Genomic DNA, 12642 nt, shown 5'->3' with positions numbered 1-12642 from the left:
ATCCAAACTACCAAAAACAGTGGGAATCCTATTGCAAACATCAAAATTCCGGGATCTAGGCCCTTTTTGCACTCTGTTTTCAGCACAGAGCCCTATTTTCCCAGTTTTGCCTCTATTTCTAGTATCATCTACCTCAATCGAAGTAGTAGATACTAAATATTTAGCGGATTTTGCCATACCTGCATCGTAGTCGAGAACCTCCCCCTCCCCCTCCTGCTCAGAGCCCTCTCTGGCCAGCAACCAGAAGCGATTGCCGGCCGGTGAGTGCCCTACTGGCGGCGGGAGAGAGCAAGGAGGCGAGGCGAGCGCCTCTGGAAACGCGGGGAGCGGCGGGGAAGTGAGGTCGGGGTCGCAGGCGCGCTGGCCCTCCGCCGTGCCGGCACGGCCACCTCCTCCTCTAGCTCTTCGACCACTTCCGCATCCTCCTCGATCTCGATCGGAAGCCACCTGGACCCTGGAGCTGGGATCCCCATCACCACCGCCTGCGGCGCCGGTGGCGGTGCCCGCGGCTGGATCTGGCGGAAGCGAAGGGAGCGGAACACCTTCCACTTCTCCCTCTGCTCCGGAATCAGCGATTCTGCTTCGAGCATCGCCCAGAGGATCACCCCCATCGCCGGCTAGCGGTCGTAGTTGGGGAAGCACCTGAGGATCTCCTCGCCCCGCAACTTGTCCCTCACCATCCCAGACGCGTCGTTGAGGGCCTTCGCCGTTGGAAACCACCGATCTATCTCCTTCAATCTCCCCATCAGCACCTCGTCGCCGGCGGACAGCGCCCACATCTGTTGCTCGCCGTCGTCATGGAACCCTAACTCTCGAAGCGGCGAAGCGCGGTGGTTTTCGTGGATGAGAGTTGTGAGGGGGGGGGGGGGGAGCGGTAGAGAGACGAGGCGACGGCCTAATAACCTCTCTCCCCTCCCCCGACTCGCCATTACTCACCTCGATAACCGCCCCAAGGTCGCCCCACCGGTCAGCCGCCGCAAGTCTTGCGACGTGGCACGGAAACGCCACCCTCGGGCCCACCCACAACTCCGCGTCGCCACACCAGCTACACGCATCCACCACCACCCCCTCGGCGTCGAGGAGCTCCACCCGCTGCTCGCGCCGGCGAACTGTGCCGGGCCGGGGCTCCAGCAGCACCGTGCAGAAATCCGGTACGTAATCGCAGAGGCGTGCATCGCACGAGGTGCGAGCGTCGCACGGGAACCGCGTGTCGTGTGCCATCCGCCACCCCCTGTATCAAAAAATGATACATGCCATTGTAACGTCTGTCATGGAAAATAAATCCTAACTGGAGTGCGTAGCTACAACCTGCATCATTTTCCACATAAAGGTTAGCAAGCATGCTTCTATATGCAACTTGTAGAGCGTGCACGGATAGAAACATCGTTGCGTTACAGTTACACCATCTCTGTGTGTGTGTGTCAAGATTGTCACCATCAAAACAATCGGTTTAGGGTGCAAATTTACAGTTTCTTATCGCATCTGAGGACGGGTCCTCCTGCATGTGGCAGGCGTTTGGCCCCTTCCGCCCATGTCGGTGACTCATAATCTGCTCCAAGATTGCAGATTCGCTAGAGAACCGCCGCTGGTTCCTGTTCACTCCACTCTGCTGCAACCTCAGTTCTTAGGCTTCTTTGGTGGCAGCGGCGGCATGCCTCCGAACTGGGCGCTTCGTTTGATGCCCAGAAAGTGCTCCACCTGATGAAGAACATTATATACCCGATTCAGTAAATGCGGCTCGCTGTGATCCAAAGGAAGTGTTTTTAGTTCAAATTTGAACGAACGCTACTGACGCTTATTTTGGATCAGAAGGAGTAGAGAACAGGAGCGGGGATATTATATGTCAGCCTACCTTTTTGTCGCCGAGCATGGGCGTCAGACTCCCGGGATGTGCCTTCTCCACGCTGGCAAAGCCACTAGCGTCGCCTGTCGGGCTACATCACAAACAAGAACTTGATCAACCACCTCAGCAAGAAAGAAACAGGAAGACAGAAAACTAGAAGGACATTGCAGGTTAGTTAGCCACTTCCATTCAAGCAGGACCGGCACATTTCAGATAACATGCAATATTCAGATGAGGCATTTGATGAGATGATTGATATGTAGTTGACATTAGAGTCGTTTGGGAATCCTTAACATATTCAGTTATTCACATCTCAATCAGAGTCTCAAAACAAAAATCATCAGTGTGGCCCTTGAGCCCTTATAATCTCTAAATCCAAATCACCCAAACCTCATCCAAAGGTCTGGATCAGGAAGTCGCGTAGCACCCCAAAGTGAGTTTTCACTAGAGAGTAGGTATCCTAGATTAACAGCCAGCAACAATATATTCATTACTGTAATATACATTAATCACCTGTACTCATGAGTCATGATTTAAGTGAACCAAACCAAAGAAAGTTTTGTCAAGACTAAGAAAGCATAGTAGCATCAACAGGACCAACAAACATGGACTATGCGAATCAGAAGTAAGTCATGAACATACCCTGATTTTGCATTGCCACTTAAAACAAGGTATGGTGTTTGGCCACGAGCTTGAGCGTCTCTCATCTTTTCCGCGGACATCAAAGGCGTGTCAGAAGATTTCATTTGCTTAGCCTTCATATCATCCTGGTACTTCTTCTGCCGTTTTTCCAGCTTCATTTTACCTGGTCCCTTGCCATGGAATTTGTGCGAAAGATCCCTAAATGCCTCCTTGGGTGTCATCTGGAGGAAAAACACAAAGTTATGGTAAATAGCATATCATTGTTTTGTGGCACATGTTCTTTCAAAGGCTAAACAAATACACATGGAAAATGATGGAGTCAAAAATGCGTATATCAAGTGGTATGCAATGATAAAAAACGATAACCAATGTTGCATCATACTACCACGCCAAGATGCACCTCAGTACTATAAGATTTCATAGAAAGGAGACCCAGTGTGAGGGTGGGTAGGACAGCGTGCAGATGATTACTTACCACTCGACCGAATTCATCCATTCTTTCTATGCGGATTTCTTTTTTTCCGTCCTGAGCCTCTTCCTCAATACCAACAAGCTTGCTTTTCTTCTTGTCCGTGGTTCTGCCTCCCCAATTGGTGCCCTCATTGAGGGTCCCTCGCTCCTTTAGAAACTTCAAAGCTCCACCCAAACCCTTGCCAACTGCAGCTTCATGCACAACCTCATCCGGCGTGACTTCTTGCTCCTCTACATCCTTTTTTGGGTCTTCAATGACAGCTTCCTCTTTGATCACTCCCAATCTGCTTGTGTCATCTTTTGCTGTAATACCTGAAGGCATATCATCATCGTCTTCATCCATAAACACATCTTCTGCTTCTGGCTTGCGTGTTTCTGCAACAAGATAATAGCAGCATTCAATATCAATACAATTGATTCACTAGTCAGCTCTGTACAGTTGTTACAAATTCATCACAAAATACTTCAAGGAGGTTACCTTCATTCAATTGCAGGCCCCACACAAACTCTTCCATCTCAGTGATAACAACCTTATTCTGTTGTGCATCTCCCTCTGCAGCATCTGCATCTCCTTGGCCCTTGTTTGCAGCAGCCATTTCTGCTACAGACAGAGGACCAGAACCTGCAGCCTCTTCCTGCTTCCTTAGAGATAGCTTCCTTGCTTGCTCCAGAGATTTTTGCAGATCTTCATAATCGTCACCAAAAACAAGTTCTTCCTCATCAGCCGGTTTACCGGGCATTTTCTCCTGACGCAACGCTTTTGATGCCTCTTCAGCCTTTGAAATGGCTACTTGGTACGCATTGCTTCTCTTTTCAGCATCAGCCTTTTGCTCTACCTCCCTAGCAGACTGTCGCTTACCATTATTCCTGGACCCAAGATCAGCTGCTCCCAGTCCAGAAGCAATCGCTTCTGCTTCAAGTGCATCCAGATCTAGCTTTTCTTTCTTCCTATGGGATTTCTTTTTCTTTGGTTTCTTAAACTGCAGCATTTCATCAGCAGTGTAGTAATCTGATGCCATCTTTGCTGCGGAAGTAAGGTCTTCTGTCTTTTTCAGAACAGAACCACCTTCAATCCTTTTGCGGAGCTGTCAACAGGGAAATGTAAATTAGTAAATCTATGCAAAGTTCCGGCATTGGCATTTTCAGGTTGTCCCAGAAAACTACAGTACCAATGGCATTTCATGATTTCTATGGCAAATATAAATTACCTCTTCCAACTTCTTCTCTGCTTCACCGGTGAAGCGTCCACCTTCATCAAGTGTCACTCCCTGTCAAGTGAAAGGCCAAAATGATTAAAGAAATATCAATAGGAGAGTATCTACCAATTGAAGCAGTACAGCATGTTTACCTCATCTTCCATCGGGTCATCATAATGTGAGAGCATAGGTTTCTTTGACATTGGGTCATCATTGAACCTACCAACATGTTCAAGAAAACAAGGATTATGATGGGAAAATTAATCTAAGAAACACAACTAGTGAACTTACTTGTCATCATATGTTCCTTTCTTCAGCGCAGCCTTGTAAGCTTCGTTTCTTTGCTTCTGCTCACCAATCTCGATGTTCTCAAGCATATCAGCTTCTATAAATTTTAATTTTTGCGCAAGTCAGAAAAGGTTAGGGGGAACAAGTAATAATAAGTAAAACAACAACACATTACCTTCATTGATATCCCCATCAGCCAGAATACTCTGATCTTTGAGAGTCATGACAACTGCTCCACCTTCTATGACTTTGTCAAGCCCATGAAGAACCTTCACTCCAGATAAGTGGTCTTTTTTCAAAACAATGGGGGAAAACAAGAAACATGTTAGCCTGACTTCCATTGACAGAAAACTATGACTAAAATAACTCATTACAGCAATAAATATTAGTGGTTGACAAAATAAACTTTGCTAATTCAGGATTTGTGGGTGATTACCTCCACCAAGTTTATCAGCATCATCATAGTCGTCATCACTATTTTCTGCTAACATATCATCCTGAAAGTTTTAAACCATGAAAGTTATTAGTAAATAAAATGGTGTCATGCTGGACAACATATCCAAAACAAATCACTAAATCTCACCTGTTCCTCAAATACTCGTGCAAGACGTAACGCCTTCTCCTTTTCAGCTTGTCTTTTCTCGTCAAGTTTGCGACTCTTGCCTACCCAGGATAGTATCTCTGAAGCATCATCTTTATCATCCAGAATTCCCCCTTCCTTTTTATCCTTCAACCTTTCTTCCTTGGCCCTAAAGCAGATAGCCTAATTAGAAATTATTTGTATTCTTAATTGTTCAACAAATTAAGAGATTTAACAGTGTGCAAATTCATTGACTGAAGAAAAGGCTAGTGTGAATCGAAAAGAAACAATTACTCAAGGGCATACCTCGCAATGCGGTCCCGGAGGGCAGATGTGGAGGCCTGGTCAGGCTCTCCTGGGAGGTCACCTCCCTTCTTCTGGTCTCCCTCATCACCCTTAGGCAAATCTGCGTCTTCTCCACGGTCCTTTCCCCTCGACTTCTCCCGTTCCCTATCCTCCTTGTCCTTGTTCTTGTCTCTGTTACGGCTCCTGTCCTTGTCCCTATCCCTCCGTTCCTTTTCCCTTTCCCGCTCCCTCTCTGTATCCCTTTCCCGATCCTTCCCACGATCACGGTCACGGCCACGGTCACGCTCTGAATCCCTATCCCTGTGCTTGCTGCTATCCCTATCTCTGTCCCTGTCTCTTTCCCTCTCCCTATCCCTGTCCCTATGCTTGGTATCATCCTTGTCCCTCCTCCTCTCATCCTTATCTTTCTCCTTCTCCTTGTCCCTCCTCCCACTGCCATGGTGATCCTTCTCCTCCCTCCTGTGCCTATCCCGCCTGTCCTTGTCCTTGCCACGGTGCCTGTCGCCACCATCGACATCCATCTCTTCCACCACCGCATCCCTAGCATCGTCAGCCTCCCCCATTACCACAGTCCAAGATTAACCAACAAGCAGCAGCCTCCTGCCCTGGAAAATATCAGTTAGAGATCATATTAAACAGTGGGGAAATGGAATGTTTGCCTCAAATTCGGTGGCATTGTATCTCATGCACTTCAGTTGATTGCAAAGGATGTTTTAAGTTTTCCCTGATGTGTCGCATTGCCCCACCCCTCTAATTAAACAGGTTCTGTTCATAACAATAAATAACCCATTTAAGAATTTGAGGAAACATAAATGCCCATCTCTGTCCTCTTCTGTCCTCCAAACAAATGCACTTGTATCACTAGACTCAAACCTGCAATGAAAGGTATCTCTCTACCTGACAAAAAACTGGACCGATTGACCCGACAACAACAAGATTATGCAGCCCATGGACAACACAACTACTCTTACATTATGGGACGGAGGGAGTACCAATTATTCACACATCAATTACATTCTCAGGCATGGATTCCTCTCAGAGAGACCGCCGCATCAAGCCCACAAGCCAACTAGTCCACATCTCACAGTCAGGTGCACAACTAATCGCAGGTCACAAGCAAGGCAACGCCCCATCCCTCCCAACCTCCGTAGCAAGACCTAGGGTTTAATGGGCCGCACGAATCCCGCAAGGGGGGAGAAGAGCACACAGGCCATACCTCGTGGCGGCGGCGCTGGCCGCTGGGGCTCCCGCGGGGAGGGCGGCGCCCGAGCCCGAGGGGCGCGCGGCGGGGTAGGGGCCGACGGGTCGCGCTGGGAGCGAGCGCGCCGCCCACCAGCTCCGTGGACGAGGTAGGGCTTCCTCCTGGCCCAGCGAAAGGGGTCGCGTCCGGAGCCGAGCGGCGGGGCCGGCGGAGGCGGCGGCAGATCACGGTCCTGCGCTTCGAGGCGGCGGGCGGGCTCCGGCGGGAGGAGGCCGATGCGCGAGAGCGAGACGAGACACCGGCCGCCAAATCCGAACCCACGCGAGCAGCGGCGTAACCCAGAGCAGAGAGAGCTTTCTTTGGGCCTGATGGCGGTCGCTGGTGAACTGGTCATGTCGGGCCAGGCGGGCTCGTGGTCCAGCGCGAGATGGGCCGCGCAACACGTTTGCCTCCGATTTGATTGAGCCCGGAGAACTGATTCTCAAAAAAGAAAAAGATTGAGCCAGGAGAATGCCTGTTTTAATCCTCAAAAGAAAAAGGAGAATGCCTTTTTTTTCAGACAAACCGTATTAAAAAAGACATAATAAGTACTTAGCATTCTAAAAAAACATACCCCCTCAACTGTCAAGAATTTCAGGTTTGACCAACTGTCAAATCATGTCCCGAAGTCAAACTAGTTCAGGTTTGACCAAGTTCACAAGGCTTATTAAATTGCTTGCCTTGATCTAGTTCATATAGAAAAATTATCAACATATACAAAACCAAATACTCCATCCGCCCAAAATTACTTGTTGCATCCATTTCTGCGACGAGTAATTACAGGCGTAGGAAGTATTATCTACTACTCCCTTCGTTTAGGTGTGTAAGTTATCTTACGAAAACCAAATAATACCAAAACACTTAGGCGCGGTACATTAACTCTCATCTTGTTTCTTGTTTCGTGACATATCAACCAATAAGAGATGTGGGCCATGCATGCTTTAAATGACTTGAGACTACCAAACACGACATGCATTGATTAGTTCATTGCATGCAATGTTATTAATTAGCAAAATAACATTAATTTCTCTCGTTTTCCTCTCCACCTTGGTCACGGTGCGCAACCTAAGCTGACTTACACACCTAGACGGAGGGAGTAGTATTGATTTGGTAGTGTGGATATAAATTTCCTTTCTACAAATTTGGTCAAACTTAGAACAAGTTATGTAAGATTCTTCGTGCAGCGTTTTTTGAATAATCGATGCAACAATCAACACTGAATAAACCGATCGCCGCGAGTGTTCAAACAAACATCTTCAATTACGAGTTCGACGTATATTCAAAGTTTGGAGGTTATTTCCCGATGTGTCGCTCAGGGCATCCTTTGTCAGCAATGGGGCAGAATGGATGGGGGATATCATATTGATCACCCATTAACAAGTTATCTATGGCACACACAGAATCTGTTCACCCCTCAACATAACAGAAAAGTTTCCCAGGAAAAAAAAAAGGGAACCACACGGGCAGCTGATTGTCATCCTTCGCTCGATGGTGCGCCGAAATTCACACGGGCAGCGAAATGCTGGACGGAGCCCGATGGTGCTCTTGAATCCCTAAGCATAGAAACCTACAAAACATTATCCAGCGTGAGAAGACTGATCCAAACAATCAGGTGAGATGGGTTTTTAGCGGAGACTACAGCATACTACCTACCTTTGGACTGTTCATATTGCTCCCTAAATACCCGATGCCGAACGATGGGGATGAGTAGGCAGCAACGAGCTCAACGGCTTCGAGTAGAGGCGATTCACCTCTCTGCGGAACATGCATTGTTAGACCACGAATGGAGGGGGCGCTCATCCAAAGTCGAAGCAAAGGAGATGGTTTTGCAGATGATAACCTTTGTAAGGTCAGACTGAACTAGCAAGAGCCCAGCGCCGGTGTCGTGAGACATCTCGCTGCTGCTCTGCACCACCGAGCGCAAAACTTTGGTGCAGGAGGAAGCAGGGCCAGACTGTGACCTGAAAAGATACATATTGAGTTGCAAACGTAATGATGGTTTTTTTAAAATAAGAGAAATGTGATGCAAAAGAAACATTTTTTTCATGTTTGTCAGTCCATTGAGGTTAGCAAAAGGTCCTTGGTGCGAGATGATAGTTTTAAACACAAAAGACAAATAAATGATTTTTCGATCCAAATAACATGGTGACCATTGTAGAATGCAAATGATATATGGAAAGAGCTGACTGAAGAAAAAACCTACAGTGATGCTGAGATACAACATTCACGGGAAGCAAATCCTCTAATTAAGTGTTCGCCAGCTCCGGTTGCACAACATCCAATTACGAATGGTGTGCCAAATGGTCCTTTGGATGAAGCCCAGCACCCAGAGCCGTACATAGCAGCTAATCCAACCCGGCCATCTACCTGAAAGAACATCATGCTTATCAACGTCTATAGGCAGAAAAATCTTGCTTAATTTGCCCCAAACAGATATTTTCTTTGAAACAAACAAAGGGCTTATATGAAGAACGACAATTCCAAGTGCACTGCTAGAGCTCAACTGTTCAAAGTGACTGATGAATAAAATGACCAAATGACCTTTAGTGCAATGCCACCACTAGACGCGCCAGATGCTACATTTCCATACTCATCAACACATACAGCACCAACAGTATCCATTACACAATCTTGATCATCTTGCATGATTGATCTACTGAATTCTTTCTTGATCTTTTTTGCATTGTTCAAATTATCAGCTTGAGCTCCTAAAATAAAGTGGGACAGGTGAGGAGGACTGGTGGAATACAGATACTGTATGCCAAAAGCAGAGTTGAATCACCAGTGCACACAACAATCACAAACCAAATATTTGGGTGTTGAAAATTGAAATTTATTCTCTGGAAAGAGATCAATAAATACATAGTAGCAGCTACATGACCATTTATGGAGGCCAAAAATAACAAAACAGATGAATCGAAGATAACATGCAGCAGAAGATATTAAGCCAAAATGCATGAAGTTTAAGCACAATATCAATGATCTGAATATCTAATATAAGCACAACAAGGCTTGGTCGAATCATTATTATTGCCCTACATTGTGCAACATCGTTTGTTTTGATGATATGTTGGTCGTTGTGCTGTTTGTGGAATAGATTTTGTTTCCCTTCTTTTCATTTTGCAAATTACCTATGTAGCATGCAAAACTATCAGCAGTATATAAAATCAATACAAGAATAAACTGAAGCATGGTTTGGGCTACAGGTCGATCTTCTATTTTTGTGCTCAAAATCATATTGTTAAAAGAGCATATTGGGTACTGCATGAGGCAGAATGGCATCCAGGATACTGAATGGAAGAAATACCTCCTAAAATAACATCAAGCTCTATCATAAGAGGCTGTCACATTGGCACATATATATAGGCTGATATGAATGTCAGACATATAAAACTAAGCATCATATATCACTGGATATAACTAAGTGGCGTCGATATCATCAGATAAAAATAGATGACATTGTACAATTGCAACTACATCTTCTGTCCACAGGTGCAAAGCATTGTGCAACAGCTAATAGTAAACTTTTTTTCTTTCAAAAATAGGCCTGAACCCAGCTTCTTATTGAAAGCTTAAAATAATACGTAATCCTTAAGCTCATGGTAAACTTTCTATTATAACTTTAATATTCCTATGTAAAGACCAATGCTAATCGTACAAGTGCAGTCAAGTTTCAGAAGATAAACCAACCAAAGGAACATTGCATATGGATGCCACAATCTTTGGTTAGAATTAAAGCACATGTGAGAAATGAACAAGCAGAGGAAGGAACCTGATGGGTCCAACTGTATTGAACTAGATTCTGAAGCAGAAGCAGTGGAGCGATTAACCAATTCCTTGGCACTAGCAAGCAACGCACTGTATTTTACCCACTGTGCTTTTGCATTCTCAGTCACTAACCACTGTGTGAGAATGAGAGAGAGATAGTAAATTACCAGCGATTAGGATTGAAGAATTGGATGAAAGAATTCTACAGAAGATGGTTTACATTATTATCCTCCGACGTGGCTTCGATTATGTCGATTCCTTTACATTTTGCCCATTGGCATGCTCCCTCACCGACCAAAAACCTAAGAAAGGTAGAATAACTCAACAACTCAGGATTGCTGGTAAGATGGATAGGTGCATGACAGATTGCCATCCATGGATTACTGAAAAGCATCCATCATGCAATGGTTGAATTCCTCAATGCATGTCTAATATGTTCAATGAATATATCATTTGCATTACTTATTTCAGCATGAGCCAGGATTAATTCCAAATTAGAAGATAACACAGTGGAATCGGTCATGTAACAGAAAATGACAGAAGGACAGGAAACTACTGAAAAAGAAAAGGTTATGGTAACGAAAACATGGAGAAGAAGCTTGAATTTTGTGATTACATACATGGGGGGTATCCGACCAAGCAGTGAAGGACCTGACATTTGTTCCTTTGCCAAGTGCAATGCAACTTGGATGGGGTTCTTTACACCTGATCTACAAGAAACAGAAAGTATGGTCAGAGCTTTAAGGTTCTCTGAGTGTAAATATACATATCAGCAGTAAATCCTCTGATGTACTCTCATTTGAGCTTCTATGCTTTGTAGGATCAAATTTTAGTAAATTTGCCACAATTACCTTGCACAGCTCCGACAGCTCCGTAAGAACCTGTAGTTCCATCCATGATACTCGCATCGCATTCAACCTGACCACTCTCGGTCAAACTTGAACCTCGGCCAGCGTTTGTGATGGGGTCATCCTAGTCAGGCACAGATGAGAATCAAAAAATACATTCACCTTTTAAAACAAGCAAGTAATAAGACTGTCATGTACCTGAACTAAAACACCAGAGACTTTGCTTAAATCTAGGAGGGTCGTAAACCTTGATTATACAACTAATGCTTCTACTTTCCCATTTTGACATTAACAAATTGGGACAAAATCAGCTAAACATACACCAGACGATTGCTTACTCATACAATCCATAACTGCCGCAGGTGTTAATGAAACAAACTATATAGATAGACGCTACATCTGTCCACAGGGAATGATATGTGCATACCTCCAGCACTCGAATGGCAGCTGCGACGGCATCAAGACTTGTGCCGCTGCCCTGCAGATACACAAGGAGCATTAGGAATTATCATTCACAAGAGCAGAGCTTCATGGACGCTTCTCGAGCTTGCCATTGTCACATCAAAGTATGGTACACACCATGGGAGGTGGGCAGAGATACTTCAGACATCAGTAATCAAAGTGGAAATGCAGGCCCCTTCCAAAATCTAGTACATCAAATTAATGAGGCCACTGTAACTTCTGAGGGTTGATCTGGTGGCGTGGTGCTCGTGGGTTCAATCATACCCAGCAGACTCTATTGTTGTTCTAATCTAGGGGTAAAATCCTAAAATCCCCCACGCTACATATGCTCGGCGAGACAGCACGGATGAATCCGAGCTGACACAGGCAGCACGGCGAAACCAACGCGCTACAGCACGGGAGGAGGAGGGGAGCTCTAGGGTTGAAGGACCGGACCTCGCGGAGGACGGCGGCGGCGGCGAGGCAGGCGCGCCTGATGGCCCGGCGGTAGGCCCGCTCGTTGGCCGGAGCGTGGAAGCCCGCGCCCACGTGCACCGCCACGAAGAGCCTGCGGCCGGGCCCACGGCCGGACCCCGCCCCCGCTTCCCCGACGCCTCCTTCCGCCGCGGGCGAGCCGCCCTCCCCGCCGCCGCCGGTGGCCATGTCTGGCCGAGGAGGTTTCGGAAATTACGAGTCGGACCCCTGCGGAGTTGACAATTTGCGCCGGGGTATTAAATGCAAGGTGAAAGCGTGATTAAAGACTAAAATAATGCACAGGAAATGCTCCACGGGCATGTTTGGTTGCCCGCATCGAGCCCAATCAGGCCCGCACGGTGCAGCATCTTTTCGGACCACGGTTGCTTAGTTCCTCGCATACACTGTTGAGTCCAAATAGCACAGTTCTTAAAGCACCCCTGGGCCTGCCCCGTTGGGAACGGCCGAATCGGCAGTTTCCAGAGAGCCAGGCCCGAGCGATGCTTCGAGGTGCACGTGGGTGGCTCTATGGAGATGTATGTCTC

At 46.5% G+C, this 12642-nt stretch overlaps 2 protein-coding genes across 3 annotated transcripts; both read right to left on the bottom strand.

Moving 5' to 3' along the window:
• Nucleotides 1–1325: 1325 nt before the first annotated feature.
• On the bottom strand, nucleotides 1326–6862 carry LOC123055268 (SART-1 family protein DOT2). 2 transcript variants are annotated; one of them, XM_044479257.1, is made up of 13 exons: nucleotides 6543–6862; nucleotides 5327–5931; nucleotides 5024–5189; nucleotides 4877–4937; nucleotides 4616–4729; nucleotides 4444–4537; nucleotides 4305–4371; nucleotides 4165–4224; nucleotides 3435–4041; nucleotides 2961–3331; nucleotides 2486–2706; nucleotides 1853–1934; nucleotides 1326–1698 (listed from the first exon to the last, which is right to left on the bottom strand). In XM_044479257.1, the coding sequence occupies exons 2-13, from the start codon at nucleotides 5887–5889 to the stop codon at nucleotides 1618–1620; spliced, it is 2487 nt and encodes an 828-aa protein (XP_044335192.1). In that variant the 5' UTR covers nucleotides 5890–5931; nucleotides 6543–6862; the 3' UTR covers nucleotides 1326–1617. The 2 variants fall into 2 exon arrangements, with proteins under 2 accessions (XP_044335192.1, XP_044335194.1); XM_044479259.1 differs by having other exon boundaries at nucleotides 5327–5926.
• Nucleotides 6863–7805: 943 nt separating this feature from the next.
• Nucleotides 7806–12338, bottom strand: LOC123055267 (putative threonine aspartase). The gene is made up of 11 exons (XM_044479256.1): nucleotides 12080–12338; nucleotides 11610–11660; nucleotides 11186–11306; nucleotides 10955–11039; nucleotides 10555–10636; nucleotides 10339–10468; nucleotides 9108–9274; nucleotides 8770–8933; nucleotides 8407–8527; nucleotides 8220–8321; nucleotides 7806–8133 (listed from the first exon to the last, which is right to left on the bottom strand). The coding sequence occupies exons 1-11, from the start codon at nucleotides 12284–12286 to the stop codon at nucleotides 8041–8043; spliced, it is 1323 nt and encodes a 440-aa protein (XP_044335191.1). The 5' UTR covers nucleotides 12287–12338; the 3' UTR covers nucleotides 7806–8040.
• Nucleotides 12339–12642: the final 304 nt, after the last annotated feature.

This window comes from Triticum aestivum, chromosome 2D (assembly GCF_018294505.1).
Source record: "Triticum aestivum cultivar Chinese Spring chromosome 2D, IWGSC CS RefSeq v2.1, whole genome shotgun sequence".
Classification (NCBI taxonomy): Eukaryota; Viridiplantae; Streptophyta; class Magnoliopsida; order Poales; family Poaceae; genus Triticum; species Triticum aestivum.
This window is presented reverse-complemented; position numbering and strand designations above follow the sequence as displayed.

What these genes read in the sequence shown, in the direction of transcription:
- LOC123055268 (XM_044479257.1), bottom strand. Translation starts at nt 5,889, where the DNA reads ATGGGGGAGGCTGACGATGCTAGGGATGCGGTGGTGGAAGAGATGGAT. An exon ending in TGATGGGGATATCAATGAAG is followed by an intron (nt 4,538 to 4,615) that starts GTAATGTGTTGT and finishes TAAAATTTATAG; the next exon opens with AAGCTGATATGCTTGAGAAC. An exon ending in AGTGGCAATGCAAAATCAGG is followed by an intron (nt 1,935 to 2,485) that starts GTATGTTCATGA and finishes TTTGTGATGTAG; the next exon opens with CCCGACAGGCGACGCTAGTG.
- LOC123055267 (XM_044479256.1), bottom strand. Translation starts at nt 12,286, where the DNA reads ATGGCCACCGGCGGCGGCGGGGAGGGCGGCTCGCCCGCGGCGGAAGGA. An exon ending in AATACAGTTGGACCCATCAG is followed by an intron (nt 9,275 to 10,338) that starts GTTCCTTCCTCT and finishes ACTTTATTTTAG; the next exon opens with GAGCTCAAGCTGATAATTTG. An exon ending in GTGGTGGCATTGCACTAAAG is followed by an intron (nt 8,934 to 9,107) that starts GTCATTTGGTCA and finishes ATGTTCTTTCAG; the next exon opens with GTAGATGGCCGGGTTGGATT.